General features: G+C 55.7%; 2 protein-coding genes across 4 annotated transcripts; both read left to right on the top strand.

Moving 5' to 3' along the window:
* Positions 1-1,119: 1,119 nt before the first annotated feature.
* PRKACA (protein kinase cAMP-activated catalytic subunit alpha) lies at positions 1,120-18,481 on the top strand. 3 transcript variants are annotated; one of them, XM_060633566.3, is made up of 10 exons: positions 1,120-1,385; positions 9,299-9,360; positions 9,831-9,959; positions 11,902-12,000; positions 12,947-13,029; positions 13,835-13,961; positions 14,062-14,157; positions 14,245-14,367; positions 16,309-16,473; positions 16,896-18,481. In XM_060633566.3, the coding sequence occupies exons 1-10, from the start codon at positions 1,340-1,342 to the stop codon at positions 17,019-17,021; spliced, it is 1,056 nt and encodes a 351-aa protein (XP_060489549.1). In that variant the 5' UTR covers positions 1,120-1,339; the 3' UTR covers positions 17,022-18,481. The 3 variants fall into 3 exon arrangements, with proteins under 3 accessions (XP_060489549.1, XP_060489550.1, XP_060489548.1); XM_060633567.3 differs by lacking the exon at positions 1,120-1,385 and adding an exon at positions 4,781-4,817; XM_060633565.3 differs by lacking the exon at positions 1,120-1,385 and adding an exon at positions 6,550-6,648.
* On the top strand, positions 6,241-6,555 carry SMIM46 (small integral membrane protein 46). Its single transcript, XM_060633599.3, has one exon. The coding sequence runs from the start codon at positions 6,403-6,405 to the stop codon at positions 6,553-6,555; it is 153 nt and encodes a 50-aa protein (XP_060489582.1). The 5' UTR covers positions 6,241-6,402.
* Positions 18,482-18,574: the final 93 nt, after the last annotated feature.

Below are 18,574 nucleotides of genomic sequence, written 5' to 3'. Positions count from 1 at the left end.
AGTGTTTCTCAAGTGGGGGGAAATTTAACAATGTCTGGAGATGGTTGCGGGGGGGTAGGGGGGCTTCTACTGGCATCCAGTGGATAGAGACAGGATGCCTTTAAACCTTCAGTGCGCAAGACAGCCCCCTTCCCCAACAAAGTATGACCCTGCCCCAAATGTCAGTAGTGTGGCAGAGAGAAACTGACCTCAGGCTGTGTGTTTTAAAAGGGCACCCAGAAAAATGGTCATCTTTATTGCTCTGGGATAAAAGGAATCCTGAGCCTGGCTATGCCCCAAACTCCTCATCTGTAAAATGGGAGTGATGCTAATAGTACCTCCGTGAGAGGAGTGTGGTGAAAAGTAATTTATTTAATGAGTGCCAGCTCTTACTACTGACGCGCACAAGCCCAGGGTAGATGCCCAGCAAAGGGATAGACACAGAGCCCCCTTCCAACCATCCCCTGTTCCCGGGGCCCAGCATCCTCCTGAAGATCTGGCTGTGGCTGGAGGCTCCTCGGCCTGGACGTTGATAACCTGCGCCAGGCCTTATGAATGACGACTGCCTGCGGCCCGGCGACCTCTGACCCGAGGCGCCCGCCGCACCCCTCCCCCGCTGGCAGGTGGACAGAGGCTGCGCCGGGAGGGTGGGGGGAGGCCCTGGCGCCAACCTCGGCTGGCCGGCGGCCGCTGCCGCACTGAGCGGAGGCGGGGGACTGCGGCGCGTACGAGGCCAGGCGGGCGCTCGCCTGGACCGCCTCCTGGGCCTCGAGCGCGGCGCGGCTGCCCGCCAGCCTCTGCCGCCCCGCCCGGCCGGCCCGGGCAGTAGGCTGCATCTCCGCCCCGCCCTCTCACCCCGGGATTGACACTGAACGTTCTGCGGGGGGTTGGCCGGACGGTTCGCCTCCGCCAATTGGCGGCCTCGGTGGGCTGGCCAAGGGCCCTGTCGGGAACCTTAGCCAATCAGATGCGCCGGCCCGCCCAGCTGAGGCCTCGCAAGCTCGCGAGTGGTGGGGCGTCCGCGGAGCGCGTCACGGAGCCGAGGGCCTATGGAGGCTCGGGAGGGTCGTGTAGGGCCAATGGGCAGCGGCGCGGCGCCGTCACTCAGGGCGGCCTAGGCCAATGAGCGGAGGGCTGCGGGGGCGTCACGGACAGCAGCAGCGGACTTGGGCTGAGGTTCCCGGGCGGGCGGGCGCGGAGAGACGCGGGAAGCAGGGGCTGGGCGGGGGTCGCGGCGCCGCAGCCAGCGCAGCCAACCCGAGGGGCCGCCGCCGCCGCCCAGCGCGCTCCGGGGCCGCCGGCCGCCGCCAGCACCCGCCGCGCCGCAGCTCCGGGACCGGCCCCGGCCGCCGTCGCCGCGATGGGCAACGCCGCAGCCGCCAAGAAGGGCAGCGAGCAGGAGAGCGGTGAGTGCCCGGGCCATGACCCCGATCCCGGCCTCGCGCTGCCAGCCCCCACCCTGTCCATCACCGCCTGGCCCCTCCTCCTACGCCCCCCCCCCCCCATTTCTCTCTGCTCATCCCCCAGCACCCCTTCTCCCTGCCTGTCCAAGGTTGGGGCCCAGAGCCCGCAGAAGACCCCCGAAGGGGCCTCTTTGCCAAAGGCCACCCCCCACCGCAAAGACTGTGCCCCCCCCCCCCCACCCAGCTGTCACTGCCAACCAAGGCACGTATGACCGCTGGGGCCCCACATGGGGCCCTGTCACCACCCCACCCCCTCCTTTCCAGGCCCCTCTTCCCAGATTCTAATCCCCCCACTTCCTCACTCACCTCTCCCACTGATGGGACCCACTACCAGACCCTGACCAAGGCTTCTGCCAGTTTGGGAGTGCTGTGGGGTCTGCCTCCACCCCGCAGGGACCTTGGCCACTTATTGACCACACCCCTCCCCCCTCCAGCCCCCGCCATCTTTCTCCTGCCCTTCCCCTTTTCACCTTATCACAGCCCCCCTCCAAACCCACTCTGCCCCCCTTAAGCATTTCCCAGAGCCACCTCCAGCATTGTTTTTCCCTTGTGTGTCACTTGGCATGGGGGACAGGATCTTTCTGGGTCCCTCTGCCCCTCTCTCATCCTGTCACTCTGCCTCTCTGCTTGTGTTCCCTCCTCCAAGCAAACGTCTGTCCCTTGCTGGGGTAGCAGACTGTTTGTGAACCTAGAGAACTGCTTCAGTGCTTCCAAAGCCAAGTTGGGCCCATCTTGCTGGGAGTCATTGCATCTTCTTTCCTGGGTTGGGGGTAGGGGGGCAGCAGCAAAGCCCCTTCCTATTTCCTGGTGTGCCGTGAGCTCTAGACTTCTTGGAGTGCCCCTAAATAAATGGTTGTTTCACAAGTGAGGCGCTGTCATTCACCCAGTTCCCAGGACTTCTTCACCCGCTCCTGGCTCAGGATGAAAAGTGGGGTATGAAGTGCCTGGGTTTAGCAGGGCTCATTCAGCTTGAGCTGGGATGGTGAGAAAGGGGACTTGAGGCTTGACAGTGGGGAGAGTAGTGAGTGATATCTAATGACTTGCTTTGCCAAGGGACAAATAGATTCTGATCATTCCCAGGGCTCAGCCAGAGAGAAGTCTGTTTCCCCCTCAGCCCCCAAATTATGTTGGCCTTTTTGTCCCAGAGAGATTCTGTATGTATTTTGTCTGCATTCTGGAAATGCCTTCAGAAATGGCCTCAAGCCCCTTCCTCAGTTCCTCCAACTCTTAAAATGTCATCACTCCAGACCTATGGCTGGAGCCTAGCTAGGGTCTCCTTCCAGTTACTCAGAAATAGTCAGAGCTGAAAAGAGAGGCCGTGTCCAAATACACCCTTCCCAATTTCCGGTCTCAGACCCCTGCATCTGAGTCCTTTGAATACCCCCTCCCAGAAGGATCCAGGCATGAAACCCAGGGAACTTTATTTCCACGCGGATTCAAATGGCAGAACTCAGAATCACCAAGCAGCCATGAGAAGGCCTGACATGTCACCAATGGGCGGGGGACAGGGAGGCAAGTGCCTGTAGCTGAGCGCTTGATGACAGAAGAGCAGGTGGGTAGTGACCAAAAAAGGTCTGGGCATGAGCTCGGAGGGGACTAGGCAGAGGGGGAGGGGCTGGGCCCCCAGCAGGTGAGGCTGGCTGGGAGGTAGAAGGTAGAGGCAGGCAAGCGATATATTGAAGTAGCTCAGTTGAAAGTTGGGGAGATGACATAGTCCTGGAAAACTTTCAAGGCATATCAAACACATGCAGTGTGGGGCAGGAAGCCACCCAGGGAAAAGTATCTCCCCCGCCCCGAGAAAAAGATCAGAGGCTCTGGAAGGAACCACTAATTCTCCCAGAGCGCGGGCTAGACACCCAGGAGTGGACTGTCACAATGAAATAGAGCTCCTATTTGTTGGGCATCTAGGATGTGCCAGGCTAAATGGTCTCCATAGATCCGTCCGCTTGAGTGATTTTTATAGGAGTTTTATCTGAATTTTCCAAACACGCCGAGTTTGACACGGAGGATGTCAAAGAGGCAGGATTCACATCCAGATCCACTTAGCAGCCAGCTTCCTGGACCCCAGAATTTCCCACCCCAGATATTCTCAAGGTGCCTCCCTGATTTTTACTCTCTTCACTTACATTTTCTTAATTGAAAATAATGAAGTTTCGAGCCACTTTCATTCAGATGCAAACTTTGATCTGTCCTAGGCAATCATATAAATGAAATCATGAGACCGCTGTGCCAGTTCTAGTCTCTGTGATACACATTAAAACATAACGTAACTGGACAAACGAAACATCTCTAAAATGATTTTATGCCCTACCAATGGGACCCTGGGCACACTTTGGGAAATGCCACAAGCTGTACTTCCTTCCAGAGACTTGCAGGGGCTCTCAGAGAAGGAAATAAGGTGAGAGAGGAAGCCCCTTTTTGCTCCGAGGCTCTGATTCCAAAAGGATGGAATTAGACAAAATTTGCCCTCCTGTAACTATGGTGGGGTGCCGGCGGGGGCGGGGGCAGTAGCCAGGCCAGCCTGCAGGGGGCACCTGAATTTCATCTGTCAGCTGCCAGCCTGACCTGGGGAAGGAAAATGCCCAAGCCACCGCAGGCACCACTTAGGCATCCTGCAGCCCCCGTGCTGCTGTCTCTACGGCAGGGCAGGACAGTGTCAGCTTCCTCCCAGGAGGGCAGGGATCTAGAACAAGCCCTGGGATGGGGCGGGGGAAATCTGTACACAAAGATGCCAAAGCCATTGGCAGGGGCCTGAGTAAGATGCTAAGAGAGCGTAGAAGAAGACCAAGCCCAGGGGTCTGAGCGAGCTGGAGAACTGAGAGAAGGCAGTGGTCCCAAGAGGCCCAGGGACAGGCAGCCAAGTGGAGCTCAGGCCTTGGCTGGCACTGGCCGTAGGCACCCCTGGGAGCTGGCCCGCAGGAGAAGGGGCAGGGCTGGTGAGAGGGAGCCCCCGGATACCCCTCCAGGTCCCAGGGACAAGCAAATCCAGGCTCTCTGAGAAGTGTCCCCAAGAGGTCCCTGGCTGGGAAGAATTGGGGCCCTGTAACATCCTTCAGAAGTCTGTCTGAGAGGCAAACACCTATGCACCGGCAGTTGTACGGGTGCCCAAGAGGGTCCTGTCAAGGCAGCTTTTTCCTCAGCCAGGAAGGCCTACAGAAGCTGGAGGGTCCTATCTGTCCCTCCCCTGCACCCGTTGGTCCCTAAGTTAGGTTTCTCTTCCTGCCACCACCCCCCAAACTCCCTGCCTCCCCCTATAGATAGGGCATTGGGGATGGGTAACCAAGCTGGTACAGCAGGTCTCATGAGCTTTCCCAGCCACCGTAGTCTTGGTGCCCTGAGAGGAAGACTGAATGATGGCTTCCAACCCCAACGATGGTGAGGCTGAGCCCTGTTGCCATAGCAACTTCCCAGGCACTGTCTGCCCCTCAAGCCAGGGAAGGGCTGCAGTGGGGTTTAGGGAACAGGTGGCAAGGAAGAGTCTGTGGACCCCTGGCTGGCCCTGGAAACCCCTCCCTTACTAACAACCCTGGCCTTGGGGGCCTGGGGAAGACCAGAGGTGTGGGTAGTTCAGACAAGGGGAGATGGTCCACCCAGAGTAGGAGTCCAGCTCAGACTGAGGCAGTAGAGTGGTCCAGCCCAGTGTTGGGTTAAGCTCAGAATGGGTGTTGGTTCAATTCAGCGGTGGAGTCCAGGTCTAAATGGATGATGGTTGAGTACAGAATGGGGGTCCATCCGACTGGGGGTGATCCAGTCCACAATAGGGATCTAGTTCAAAATAGGAGTTGGTCCAGTCCATTGTCGGGGTCTAGCCCAGAGCAGGGGATCCAAGCTAGGTTAGAGGAATCAGCCCAAAGTAGGGGCCCCAGCCCAGGCTGGGCATCCTTGTCCCAGAATTCCCAGGACAAACAGGTTTCAGAGGGCAAAGTGTGCTGAGATTGCTATCTGCTGAGGGGGGTCTGAGGCTGGGCTTCCTCCTCATGCTGTGGCCCTGGCTTTTTGAAGGGTGTCTGGGGTTCTGTCTGTTAGCCCAAATCGAATCCAGACCAGAGTGGAGGCTGGCAGCCACCCCCCATCCCCCATAGGAGACATAACAGTGGGGTGGTTTCATAAGCCAGGAGCTGGCTGGGTTTCCCTTCTCTGCCACTTCCTGTTGTCAGCAGGGGCCAGGGGTGCTGGGCACTTTCAGGGAAGCTGCCACTGACCCTCCACTTTTTTGGGGATCTGGAAAGAAGGAGGAAGATGGTCAAGGCTGCCTCCCCCTCCCCCACCCCTAGGTTTAGCCTTTCGTTTCCGGTTGGACTTTCGTGGCTGAAAGCAGAGCCAAGCTCAGGGCAAGGTTTGACAGAGGCCAAGGACATCCTGCGATATCGGTCCCCTCTCTGCCCCTACATAGAAGCAGGACGAATCCAGATGTACCCACTTTTCTCTTGGGGTACCAGGATCTGGAGGCTCCAGGTTCAAAAAGGACTTGGGGAAGGAGCTAGGGTAGCCCTTGGCCATTCCCTCCCCCCACTCCCCACCCCCCCACCTTTCTCTCCAGCGGCTCTTTCAGCTAATTAACGGGGCTCTGGGGCCTCTTTGGCCCCCAGGGAGCCCCTTGCTGCTGCCTGGGCCTGAACCTTAACTCCTTCCCCTCTGCCCAGTGGGCACTGCCCTGGGCACATCCGGTGCCATCCTCTGGGTAGTTCAGCACCCACTGAGGAAGTCAGGACCTGGCATCTTGGGAGCAGTGAAGTCTCTGGAACAGGAAGTTAGCTTTAGCACTCCACCCCTGGGGCAGCCAGGCCAGGGGTGGAAACCTTGGCCGGCCAGGAGCAGGTACCTTTAAATGCTTCCCTGGCAACCAGCTCCTCCTCCCCGGTCCCCCGAGGCCCTCCAGAGGAAGCCAGCTTAGAGGCTCTGCGTATTCCTGGTTTCCCTGCAGAGGGAAGATTCCAGGGAGAGCCTAGGGCAGCCTGGGATGGATACGGGATCAGGCAGTGGCCAGGGCAGTGACTCGGAGACGACCTTCCAGCTGTGGCTACAGCTGCTCCTCTGGGCCCACCTGACTGTCCGTTTCCTGGGCTACCTGCACCACGCCTTCTGGGCACCTAAGGCGCGGCCAGCACCCTGAGCCCCCCTGGCCAGGGGCAGATGGGTCCCAGCTCACTCTATCCCTCTCCACCCTTCCCATTGCACCCTCTGCTGGAAGAGGTAGGAAGCAGAGGTGAGTATGGGGACTCCAGGCTGGGGTTCCCTCCCATCATGATCCCTCTTTATCTGTCCAGTCCTTCTGGCACTGTCCCCCCTCCCCCACCACTGTGCCCAAATCTGGCAAACCAATGGCACCAGAAGGGACACAGTCTTGGCCCTTTTATCCTTTGAGAGTCCAGAGAAGAGCTGTACTAGGACCAAGGCACCCACGGAGCCCCTCAGTGGGGTACCAGCAGACAGCCAGAAGCGCAGGCCCACTGAGACAGGAAAAAGCAGAATATGGCAGTTCTCAGGGATGGCCGAGAGCAAAGAGGGAAGCAGGACCAGGCATCCTCCTGGATTCTTTCCACACCCCTTTCTTTGCTCTCTTGGGTCGGCAGAGGTAAAATCCCAAGAGGGTGCCCTCTCCCCCAACCTTCATCGAGAATTCAGGGCATATGTTTGGAGGTTGCCAAGGAGGGTGCTGTGTGTCAAAAAAGATCCTGCTAGTGAAAGCACTGGATTTGGTGCAGCCCCCAGGTCTCAGGATGTCGGTGGCCCAGCCAAGTACCGGCCTAGAACTCCTGGCCATTCCTTGACTGCCCCCTGTCTGCCCAGTCACTCATTTTAGGGCTTTCCTAGCCAACAGTCTCTCCATCTGCTGCCCTTGTAGCCCCGTGGAAGGCCCTTCTCTCTAAACTCTGAGGGGTTCTTGGGGACAGTGGGAGTGGTGGCCACCCGTGAGGCTGTGTGGGATTCCTGGCATGGTGTATGCGTAGTCCGGGCAGATGACAGGCAAGGCCAGAGTGCACATGTGCAGGACCCCTTGGGCGGCAGTCGCCACAAGAACAGCAGGGGGCGGAAGACCACTCTGTCTGTGGGCCACCCTGGTGAACTGCCACCAGGGTTAAACTTGTGGGCAGTGAGGTCCGGCAGGCAACCTCAGGCCTGGTCAGTCTTAACAAGTGCAGTGAGAGTGGTAGCAGGTCTGACCCATTAGGGCAGGAATCAAGCATAGAAAGCATTCAGCCCAGCACTGGCACACAGGAAGGGTCCCTGAACAGCAGCAAGCCTGGCCCCAGCTGGTGGTTACAAGGACAGGCCTATACTGTAAGAATCCATCAGACTAGGGGCGCCTGGGTGGCTTAGTCGGTTGAGCGTCCGACTTCGGCTCAGGTCATGATCTCACAGTTCATGAGTTGGAGCCCCACGTTAGGCTCTGTGCTGACAGCTCGGAGCCCGGAGCCTGCTTCGGATTCTGTACCTCCCTCTCTCTCTGCCCCTGCTCGCACTCTGTCTCTCTCTCTCTCAAAAATAAATAAACATTAAAAAAAAATTTTGTTAATAAAAAAAGAATTCATCAGACTGTACACTTAAAGTCTGAACAGTCAATGCACCCTCTGTGTTTTATACCTCAATTTTTCTTAATGTTTATTTTTTTTCAGAGAGAGACAGAGCGTGAGTGGGGGAGGGGCAGAGAGAGAGGGGGAGACACAGAATCCGAAACAGGCTCCAGGCTCTAAACTGTCAGCACAGAGCCCGATGCTGGGCTCCAACTCATGAACCGTGAGGTCATGACCTGAGCCGAAGTCAGATATTTAACCAACTGAGCCACCCAGATGCCCCATACTTCAATTTTTGAAAATACTTAAAAGCAAAATAATAGTTGCCATTTATATGGCACTAAACCCCATACCAGCCACTATCCAACCCCCTTTGCCAAGATTAGCTCATTCAGTCCTTAAAACCCCCGGCTGTGTCATTACTATTATTGTCCCTATTTTACAGATGAGAAAAACTGAGGCCCAGAGAGGTAAGGTCAGTTGTCTAAGGTTGCACAGCTCATCGGAGACCAGGCTGGGATTTGAACTTGATCTTGTCCCAGAGTCCTGGCCCTTAAGTGCTTTGCTGGGCTCCTTCTCAGCCTTGACGAGAATGCCTATTTTCAAGCCTCGGTTTCCTAGGGTGTTAAATGGGAAGAATGGATAAAAGGAAAGTTGGTAGGTAAGCCAAATGAGATAGTGGAGACAAAGCAGCAGATCCAGGAGGCCTTCAACATTAGCCGGATGGTGATATTCGCCTTGGGGTGCTGAAGGGCCCATGGGTGTGGGTATTGGATAAGGCTCCCCTTGAACCAGCTCCGCAGCAAGGAAGGGCCCCTGGACTGGCAAAGGCAGGACTGGGGCCAGCTGGGGGCCAAGGCAACAGCTGAGCCCCCCAAGGCGCCTGCTACCCGAGCCCCGGAGGCCTCCACCCAAGGCCCGGCCTCCCCAGAGAAGGGGCTAGAGAAGCAGCCAAATCCCCAGGCTATAAATATCTTGGCTGCCGTCGGCCCTGGCCATGGAATGTCGGTCAGAACTGGGGCGAGTGGGGGTGGGCTGGCCTGGGCACAACTCTCGGTACCCCTAAGAGTAACCCGCAAGTCACCTTGCACCCCATTTGGGACAAAGTTGAGGTTGGATCCTACTTCCCTGAGTAAAGGGGTCCCAGACCCCAGCCCAAATCAGGGCCCCCCAGAGCTATTCTCCACTCAAGCAGGGCGCTTGAAGCTACTGGGAAAGGGTCAGTCTCTGGGTTGAGACAGCTGCACCCCACTTTGCACAAATGGGCATCTCCCCAGGAATAGCCTAGGCCCACCCTGACGAGTTAGAGTCTCTATCTAACTCTCTCTCTTTTCCTTTCAGTGAAAGAGTTCTTAGCCAAAGCCAAAGAAGATTTTCTTAAAAAATGGGAAAATCCTGCTCAGGTAAGCCCCCTGAAGCAGAGCCCTGGAAGGAGTAAGCCGATGGCCCCCCCATCCTCCAGCTGTGTCCCCATAACATGGCAAGGATTTTTAGGGCCATGTGGAGGGCTCCAGACCTGCCCCCATTTGCTCCCTAGATGCCTGTGGGGGCTCCTGGGTGGAGGCACCCAATCACCCACTGCCAGGCTCCCCCACCCCACCACCCCCGTCCACCTGGTGGCCCCTGCCCCCCCTCACGCAGCTGCCAGCAGTTCCTGGGCCCCAGGCCAGGGCCGGATCTGGCCCCTGCCACCAGCCTTAAGGAATGTGTCTTCGCCATCTTGTTTTTCCGTCCCCTGTCCTCACCCCCATCACATGCCACCCACCCCCCAGGGCCCCCTCTGCTGGTGGCAGAGAGGATGCCCCAGACCTTGACCTCGCAGGCCACTTGGGTGGGGGGGGGTCCCTGACCCTCCCAACTTCTCTGCCCACAGAATACAGCCCATTTGGATCAGTTTGAACGAATCAAGACCCTCGGCACGGGCTCCTTTGGGCGGGTGATGCTGGTAAAGCACAAGGAGACCGGGAACCACTTTGCCATGAAGATCCTCGACAAACAGAAGGTAAGCCCAGCCCCGCCAGGAGGCCGCCATCCCACCCACCAGGACTTCGTTCGGGCTGTTCCCACTGACTGGCTGGTCTTCCTAACTATCTGTTCACCGACTGTTTCCTGAGCCTTCGTGACGTGCCAGACTCAAGGGCCGGAAGGGCCCTTACTGCCTTCATGAAGCTTCCCCCCACACCAGCCGCTGATGAGAATCCAGGCGGGGGACACGGGTTCAGACACCCAGCCTGTGTCAAGGCAGCCAAAAGTCTCCCTGGGAAAAGTGTTTTATTCACACAGACCTCATCTCTAGAAATATTTTTGAGACCCTACGTGATGCCAGGAGCCGCTCTAGAGCAGCACCGTCCAACAGAAGTGTACTATAAGCCATGTATAGTTTTAAATTTGCCAGAAACCCCACTTAAAAAGTAAGAAGAGGGGCACCCGGGTGGCTCAGTCGGTTAAGCATCTGACTTCAGCTCAGGTCACGATCTCACGGTTCATGAGTTGGAGCCCCGCATTAGGCTCTCTGGGATCCTCTGTCTCCCTCTCTGCCCCTCCCCCGCTTGCACACGCACTCCCTGAATGAATGAATGAATGAATGAATGAATGAATAAATAGTAAAAAGAAACAGGTAGAATTAATTTCAACGACGTGCTTTAATTAAGCCAGTATATCTATGATGTTACGATTTCAATGTCTGTAACCAGTGTAAAAATATCATTAATGAGACGTTTTACATTCTTTTTTTCTGTATCAAGTCTTCAAAATCCAGCATGTGTTCTACCCTTACACCTCTGTTCCGATGTTAACTTTTCCCTAGAAAAACCAGAAAAAACAGAGGAGTTGGAAAAGCACATTCGCACACAGCCCAGGTGTTCCAATGAGTAACTGCATTGAGTGTTTTTATATTTTCATTTTAGAACCTTAAGATTTTTAAATTTTTAAAAAATTTTTTAATGTTTATTTTTGAGTGAGAGAGAGAAACAGTGCGAGCAGGGAAGTGGGAGAGAGGGAGGGAGACACAGAATCCAAAGCAGGCTCCAGGCTCCAGGCTGTCAGCCCAGAGCCCAATGTGGGGCTCGAACTCACAAACCTCGAGATCGTGACCTGAGCCGACGTCAGACGCTTACCTGACTGAGCCACCCAGGCGCCCCTAGAACCTTAAAACTCAGTTCCCCAGTCAACTAGCCTGGTTCTAAGTGCTCAGCAGCCATACCTGGCTAGCGTGGATTATACCGGGCAGCACAGGTATAGACCCACAGGATACAGCTGTGAGCAAAGCAAAAAAAGCCCTACACAGCAGATGAGAGCTGACTGAGGGGCCAGCCTGCCTGCACACGACATGCGGGCCTGATACTGACTAGCTGCAAGTGACCTTGGGCAAATCACTTCCCTTCTCTGCCTCTGGATCTTCCAAAATGGCATGTTCACAGTGCATACCCCTCAGGGCTCTTGTTTCTATGTGTGAGGCACCTGCTGGGGACAGCTGAGGGTTGAGGAGGAATTAGCCTGGGGTTTGAGTGGCTGTGTGGAGGGTGCCCTGGATGCAGGAAGGGTATTTCTAAACAACCCATCTCGTAGGCATTACTCTTGCTTGTCTTTTCAGTTTCAGCTTAGCTGCCCCTTCCTCCAGGAAGCCTTCTCTGACTTCCCCCTCCCCCTGACTTTACTAGACACCTTATCTGGGCATCCAGAGGCCCCGAGCTTCCCCCAGCACGGCTCTGACACCTCTGGGCCGTGAGGCCTGGTGACTCACATGTTCTTGCCCTGAACCGCATGCCATGCAGGGACAGGCAGCCTCTGCCTTCTGGGTATCCCCAGCATTCAGCCCAAGGCTCCACAGACCATAAGCACTCAAAGGAACTAGCCCAGCCCGGGCACCTCTACTTCCAGGCATCGGGGAAGAGGAGGACCCTCTCACACACCATTCTCTTCGCCCTCCCTTCCCACCCCTGCAGGTGGTGAAGCTGAAACAGATTGAGCACACCCTGAACGAAAAGCGCATCCTGCAAGCGGTCAACTTTCCGTTCCTCGTCAAACTCGAGTTCTCCTTCAAGGTGGGGTCCCCACACCCAGTGGCCAGGGCCACTGCTGGCTGGTACAGCCTCTGGGCTCCCAGAGCTGGGACGGGGGCCAAGGACAAGCAGGGGCTGCCCAAGGAGGCAGGCCCACTGACAGGAAGGAAGGAGAGCCCCAGAGGGATGCTAGGGGAAAGGAGTCAGCCTGAGACTCTGGGAGACCCGTGTTCAACTCCTGGGCACACTAGCTTCTAGCTTGAGAACCTTGGGCAAGTCGCCCAACCTGGATGCCATCCCTGCAAACCGCCTCTGCCTTTTACAGCAAGCACCTGGCACACGGCTATAGGCACAGGCTGTGCCACGCAGCCTGGATTCAAATCCCAACTCTCTGCACTTCCCAGGCTATTTGGCGCTGGTGAGGGACTTCACTGCCCTGAGCCTCAGTTTCCCCATCTATAAAATGGGGATCATAACGGCCCCCATCTGAAGGGGTTGCCGTGACTGTTCCGAGCACAATGTGAGCACCCTGCCTGAGCTATTTTGGATGCTGTCCTAAGCTGTGACTGCAAGATCTGGGAAAAGCCATTCAAGGCCTAAGACCCAGGCAGTCACAAGGGCCCCATGCGTGATTGAAAGCAAAATTGTCATCTCAGGCTTTGGTCAAGACAGTCTCAGACATGAGCCACCATGGGGTCCTCTCTCCAGCCCAGGCCTGCTGGCCGGTCCCTTACACCCCACCCGCCGGTGCTCACTTTCTCCCCCTGTAAGCAAGATAAGAACTGCCCTCTTCATCTTCATGAGCAGAAGGAAGCGAGACGGGTGGCTCAGGAAGTACAGTGCCTGGCGCTCAGAGCAGACTTCTCATGGGAGCCAGGATTGTCGTTGTCGCTTTATTTTGGAACACCTGCCACGTAAGGGCACCAGGCCTTCAAATGGGGCCTTAGGCTTAGGGAGCGGGGCCCTGATCAGCTTCTGCTTCCCATAGGACAACTCGAACTTATACATGGTCATGGAGTACGTGCCTGGCGGGGAGATGTTCTCACACCTGCGGCGGATTGGAAGGTTCAGGTGAGCTGGCCAGCCCCTGCCATAATGGGCCTGGGTGTGTCCATGGGTGTCGTTGCGTGAGCGAGCTGTCCTGGGGACGTGAAGTGGGCTCTCGGGGTCTGTCTGGGTACTTGTTCCCGCTGAGCCAAGGAATCTGTGATTTCTTAAACCAGCACAAAACAAAATAAACATGGTGACTCTAGGTGTCACCATTTAAGTTGGCAGTTTTAAAATGTACGCTATTGTTTTCCTTATGTATATAGAAACGCACTTTGCATACAACAGAAGGCACAGGTGTTCAGTGTTCTGCTCCATGAGTGTTGACAGTTACATACGCTGTGAAACCGCCACCCGAAATACCATATAGAGCATTTCCACCAACCCTAGAAAATTCCCTCGAATCCTTTGCTTGGCAAATCCTTTCTGGTTTCAAACACCATGAGTGTGTTCGGTCTGAGTTTGGCCGTGTTATAAATGGAATCACACAGTTCATATTTTCTTGGTTCCTTTCTTCTCCTGCTTCCCATGATCATTTTGACATCTAGCCGTGTTGTTGAGTATATTCATCGCCCATCCTGGAGGTGGCGTTGGGTACAATTCCATTGTACGAACCTACCACGGTCTGATTCTGTTGCTCTGTCGACGGACATCCAGGCTCTTTCCCATGTGGGGTCACACACGAAAGAGTCTGCCCTGCTTACAGATTTTCAATAGCTGGGCCGGAGGTGGCTCTGTAGGCCCAGCTGCTAGACCATTTGGAGGTAGGCAGGTCGTGCCAGATGTGGCCACCCGCACTCACCGTCCCCTCCCCGATTGTCCCCATCAGTGAACCTCACGCGCGCTTTTATGCGGCCCAGATCGTCCTGACCTTCGAGTACCTGCACTCACTTGACCTCATCTACCGGGACCTGAAGCCGGAGAACCTCCTCATTGACCAGCAGGGCTACATTCAGGTGCCCACCAGGCCGGGCGGGCAAGGGGCAGGCCCAGGCGGCCGAGGGCTGGACCCACCCTCCCTCCTTCCTGGCCAACAGCCCGTTCTCGTGCCCGCAGGTGACAGACTTCGGTTTTGCCAAGCGTGTAAAAGGCCGCACCTGGACCTTATGCGGGACCCCTGAGTACCTGGCCCCGGAGATCATCCTGAGCAAAGTAGGCACCGCCCCGCCCACCCCACTGCCCTGAGGCCCACCCCCTCCCTGCCCTCCTCCCCTCACACTGTATCCCTTCTCACTCTAGGGCTACAACAAGGCCGTGGACTGGTGGGCCCTAGGGGTTCTCATCTACGAGATGGCCGCTGGCTACCCGCCTTTCTTCGCTGACCAGCCCATCCAGATCTATGAGAAGATTGTCTCTGGGAAGGTGAGGCCTAGATAACAGTGGCTAAGCCCCCAGACAGACCCTTCCCCCACCAGTTCTGCTCACCATGGAGCCCTGCTTATTGTCAGAACGATCTGGAAGTTCATTGAGTTAGGCCAAGCAATGAAGCTGGGTGCACCAGCCACCTTAACAGGCGAGCACCTCACACAACCTCCCCATCTAATCCTGGACCCACACTGCTGAAACTTCAAGGGCTTCCAAAATCCCAAGCCTCACCTGAACACCTCTCCAGCCCAACAGGAGGCTCAGCTCGCCTCCAGTCACCCCACTGAGCCTGACTTTTCACAGTAGAAAAGAGACCATGTGCAGTTCCCAGGTGCCCCTCCAGACCTTGCAGGGATCACTTAGGGTATGTGGCCCATGCCTCCCCTCCCAAATGCAGACTTCCTAACTCTCAGGGTGCAGGTAGGGGGGACAGAACTGTTACAGGGTGTGGTGGTACATGCTCACTGCCCCACGATGCACCCCCTCAGCTCTACCCCAGCACTTTGAAAGAGTGATGGAGCTCAGGCTTGGAGAGGGGAAATGTCTGGCCTGGGACCACACCACGGCATCATCCTAGGCCCCCAGGTCTCGAGATAGGTTGGGAACCCCACCTCTCCCCTCAGCTCACTACCTTGCTGTGGGGACCCAGCCATCCTTCCACCTAGCCCAGGAATTAGTGGGAACAGCTCAGCCTGGGGCAAGTGCCTTCACCCCTCTGAACCTCCTCTTACTACTCATATGAGAATGGGGGGACCAGACACTTCTCAGCTGCAAGGTGGGGTCACGAAAAAGGGGAAGACGAGGTGTCTGCCCCCAGACAGAACAGAAATTGCAGGGGAAAATGGCCCAAAGTAGAAAAAAAAGAAAAAAAAACTATGGACAGTTCTGAGGGGGAAGAGAAGATGAGCGTAACTCCCTTCTTTGTAGCATTTTACAGTTCCCACGCACCCTCGGCAGTATTATCTCCCTCATGCAACTCTGGGATATCTGCCCCATGCCAGAAAGGCAGGCGCAGGCCCAGAGAGGTTAAGGGCCATGGCCAAGGTCACACAGCATGTAAAATGTAGAGCATTGCTGGGGCGCCTGGGTGGCGCAGTCGGTTGGGCGTCCAACTTCAGCCAGGTCACGATCTCGCGGTCCGTGAGTTCGAGCCCCGCGTCAGGCTCTGGGCTGATGGCTCAGAGCCTGGAGCCTGTTTCCGATTCTGTGTCTCCCTCTCTCTCTGCCCCTCCCCCGTTCATGCTCTCTCTCTGTCCCAAAAAATAAATAAATGTTGAAAAAAAAAAAAAAAAAAATTTAAATGTAGAGCATTGCTGAAAGTCACTTCTTGTAGCTGTAAATCCAGTGACTACTTGCAAACAAAGTTTGGGCTCCCAGGGTTTGGGGAAGTTTCTGGGAAAGTTAAACTGGACCTTAAAGAGAAGAGTCAGTCAGTGGAGAGAGGGGGAATCAGAAAAACAATTGTTCCTCTCCTAACCATGAATATTTCAGAAATCCCCAGACACCAGTAGAGCTGCCCGAGGAAGCAGTAGCTAAGAATGCATGTTCTGGACTCCCAACAGACCCAAGATTAAACACCCCCCGTCCCACTCCTCTGTGTGACCTTAGGCAGGCTATTTAACCCCTCTGAGCCTTTTTCCTCTTCTCTAAAATGGGAAGCATCATAGCATTTACCTTAGAGCAGCAGTTCTCAAAGCGGCCCCCTCTCCAGCAGTATCAGCATGGCTGACGAACTGGCTAGGTACATGGGTTCTCAGGCCCCACTCAGACCTCCGGAATCAAACTCCAGTGGGCCCGACCAGCTGTTTTAATGAGATTCTGAAGTGCACTCAAATTGGCAGCCCTCTACCTGGTAGGTCTATGAGGCAGCAAAGGCAACCCAGGCTCCCCAGACTCCAGACGACTTGCCCACCCTGTGTTAACCCCCCCTCTCTCCAGGTGCGGTTCCCATCCCACTTCAGCTCCGACCTGAAGGATCTGCTGCGGAACCTACTGCAGGTGGACCTCACCAAACGCTTTGGGAACCTCAAGAATGGAGTCAACGATATCAAGAACCACAAATGGTTTGCCACAACTGACTGGATCGCCATCTACCAGAGGAAGGTGGGCCGCCTCCTTCCCCGTGCCACGTGCTCCCCCCCCTCACCCTCCCAGTGCACTGAGGGTTTTGGGAGGAGGCTATAAGCCAGAGAGGGCTGCCAGTGGAGAGATGGAAAGGGAAGTGGCATTTGAAAATAGGCCGCAGGCTCTGAGTCAACCTAGCTGAGGCACCTTAGAGCAGTGGGGGTCTAGAAATGGGATTGTGGGGTCATTTGGCCACTCTGTGACCTTGGGCAGAAGATGCCCCTCTGGTGAGTTGGCTATAATGAGATTCTTAGGTTATTAAGGTGAATTCACAGCCTGATGCTAAGCTCAGGCCTGGGTCAGAGTAAGTCATCTCATAAATGTTAGGCCATTCACATTTATTGTTATAAGGATGATTATGTTGACTACTGAGATCTGAGTGGTTCTTAACCCCTCTCTAGGTGGAAGCTCCCTTCATACCAAAGTTTAAAGGCCCTGGGGACACGAGTAATTTCGACGACTATGAGGAGGAAGAGATCCGAGTCTCCATCAATGAGAAGTGTGGCAAGGAGTTTACTGAGTTTTAGGGGTGTGCCTATGCCCCATGGGTTTTCTTTCTTTCTTTCTTCTTTTTTTTTTTTTTTTTTTTTTTTTTTTTTTTTTTTTTGGTGGGGGGTGGGTGGGAGGGTTGGATTGAACAGCCAGAGGGCCCCAGAGTTCCTTGCATCTAATTTCACCCCCACCCCACCCTCCAGGGTAGGGGGGAGCAGGAAGCCCAGATATATGGAGGGATGGAAACACCAGCTGCTCCCCCTCATTCCCTCACCCTCCTGCTCCCACCCCCAGACCCAACTGCTTTTGCCTTCCTCCTCCCCTAAAGCCCCACCCCCAACCAGCCCACTTCTGCCTGTTTTAAATGAGTTTCTGAGTTCCAGTCAGACCACGTCTTGCTGGTGTATTCAGGGACAGGGTGTGCAAAGAGAGGCCCAAACTTAACTCCATCCCCATTCCCCCAAACCACAGGCATCACCAGCTAATGAAGGAAAGGCCAGCCTTCAGAGCAATGGTGACTGGAGAGGAGAGATTTTAGTGACCTGTTCAGTGGGCTGCTTGCTAGAATTTAAAAAAAAAAAAAAAAAATTTGTATACTCTTATTTAAGTTCCACCAGTGCCTCCCTCCCTCCTTCCTCTACCCTTACCCCTTCCATGCTCCCCCCACTTCCCAAATCCATTTTAACTAGGCTGAGAAGCAGGCTGAATTTGTAAAGGAAGGAGCTGGGGTTCAAACCTCCGCCCCAAGCTGCTAATCTCCTCTGCTCCTCTGCCCACTCCCCCCCACCTTGAGGGGGGGGGTGTCCCCTGCCAAGCCTGGAAGGGTCTCAGCCCCTTTAGGAAGCCCCTACCCCTTCTGCCCCAACAGACCTTTCTTCACCCTTGGGCTTCGGGACCGAGACAAAGCAGCTGCCCCTCTCCCTGCCAAAGAGGAGTTGCCCCCCAAAAAGATAGAAGGGGAGCCCCAACCCCAGGGTCTTTCCTCCCACCAGCACTCGCCCCAAACTCCTGAATTTTATTCTCAGCTAGATTTTAATGCCCAGCCTCCTCTCAGCTCAGTTGGGAAGGCAACCCCAGCAAAAGAAGGCAAAGCCCTCCTCCCTCTTGTGGCCCCGGGTTCAAGGCCAGGGTTGCTGGGGAGGGGCTGCCGGTTTTATTCACCTAGCAGCCTCCGCCCCCCCCCCTCCCCCCAACCTGGGCGCTCCTCCTCTGCTTAGCTGTCAGCTGTCCATCACTCCTCCCCCCCCATTTGTGCTTTTTTCTCTCTCAACAGAAAAGTGGGGAGCCCCTGGGGAACCACCCCATTCATCCCCATATCTGTCTCTCATAACTTCTCCCCAACCAGGAGGAGCTCTCAGGCCTAGGGTGGGGCCCCGGGTGGGCACGGGGGCGATTCAACCTGTGTGCTGCGAAGGACGCGACTTCCTCTTGAACAGTGTGCTGTTGTAAACATATTTGAAAACTATTACCAATAAAGTTTTGTTTAAAAAAAAAAGTGCCGCTGGTGTTCCCGACTTCGGTCACCCACCCACACACCCCCAGGGGTTTGGAAAGACCATTTCGGACCCCAAAGTCCAGGCTGATCAGG

The sequence above is a fragment of the Panthera onca genome, chromosome A2 (genome assembly GCF_046562875.1).
Source record: "Panthera onca isolate mPanOnc1 chromosome A2, mPanOnc1 haplotype 2, whole genome shotgun sequence".
NCBI classification, from domain to species: Eukaryota; Metazoa; Chordata; class Mammalia; order Carnivora; family Felidae; genus Panthera; species Panthera onca.
Note: the sequence above shows the minus strand (reverse complement) of the source record. Positions and strands in the feature narration are given on the sequence as shown.

Bases quoted from the DNA above. Each gene is read 5' to 3' on its own strand.
- SMIM46 (XM_060633599.3), top strand. From the start codon at position 6,403: ATGGATACGGGATCAGGCAGTGGCCAGGGCAGTGACTCGGAGACGACC.
- PRKACA (XM_060633565.3), top strand. From the start codon at position 6,576: ATGGGTCCCAGCTCACTCTATCCCTCTCCACCCTTCCCATTGCACCCT. The intron at 13,962-14,061 runs GTGCCCACCAGG...TCGTGCCCGCAG, and splicing joins ACCAGCAGGGCTACATTCAG to GTGACAGACTTCGGTTTTGC. The intron at 16,474-16,895 runs GTGGGCCGCCTC...ACCCCTCTCTAG, and splicing joins TCGCCATCTACCAGAGGAAG to GTGGAAGCTCCCTTCATACC.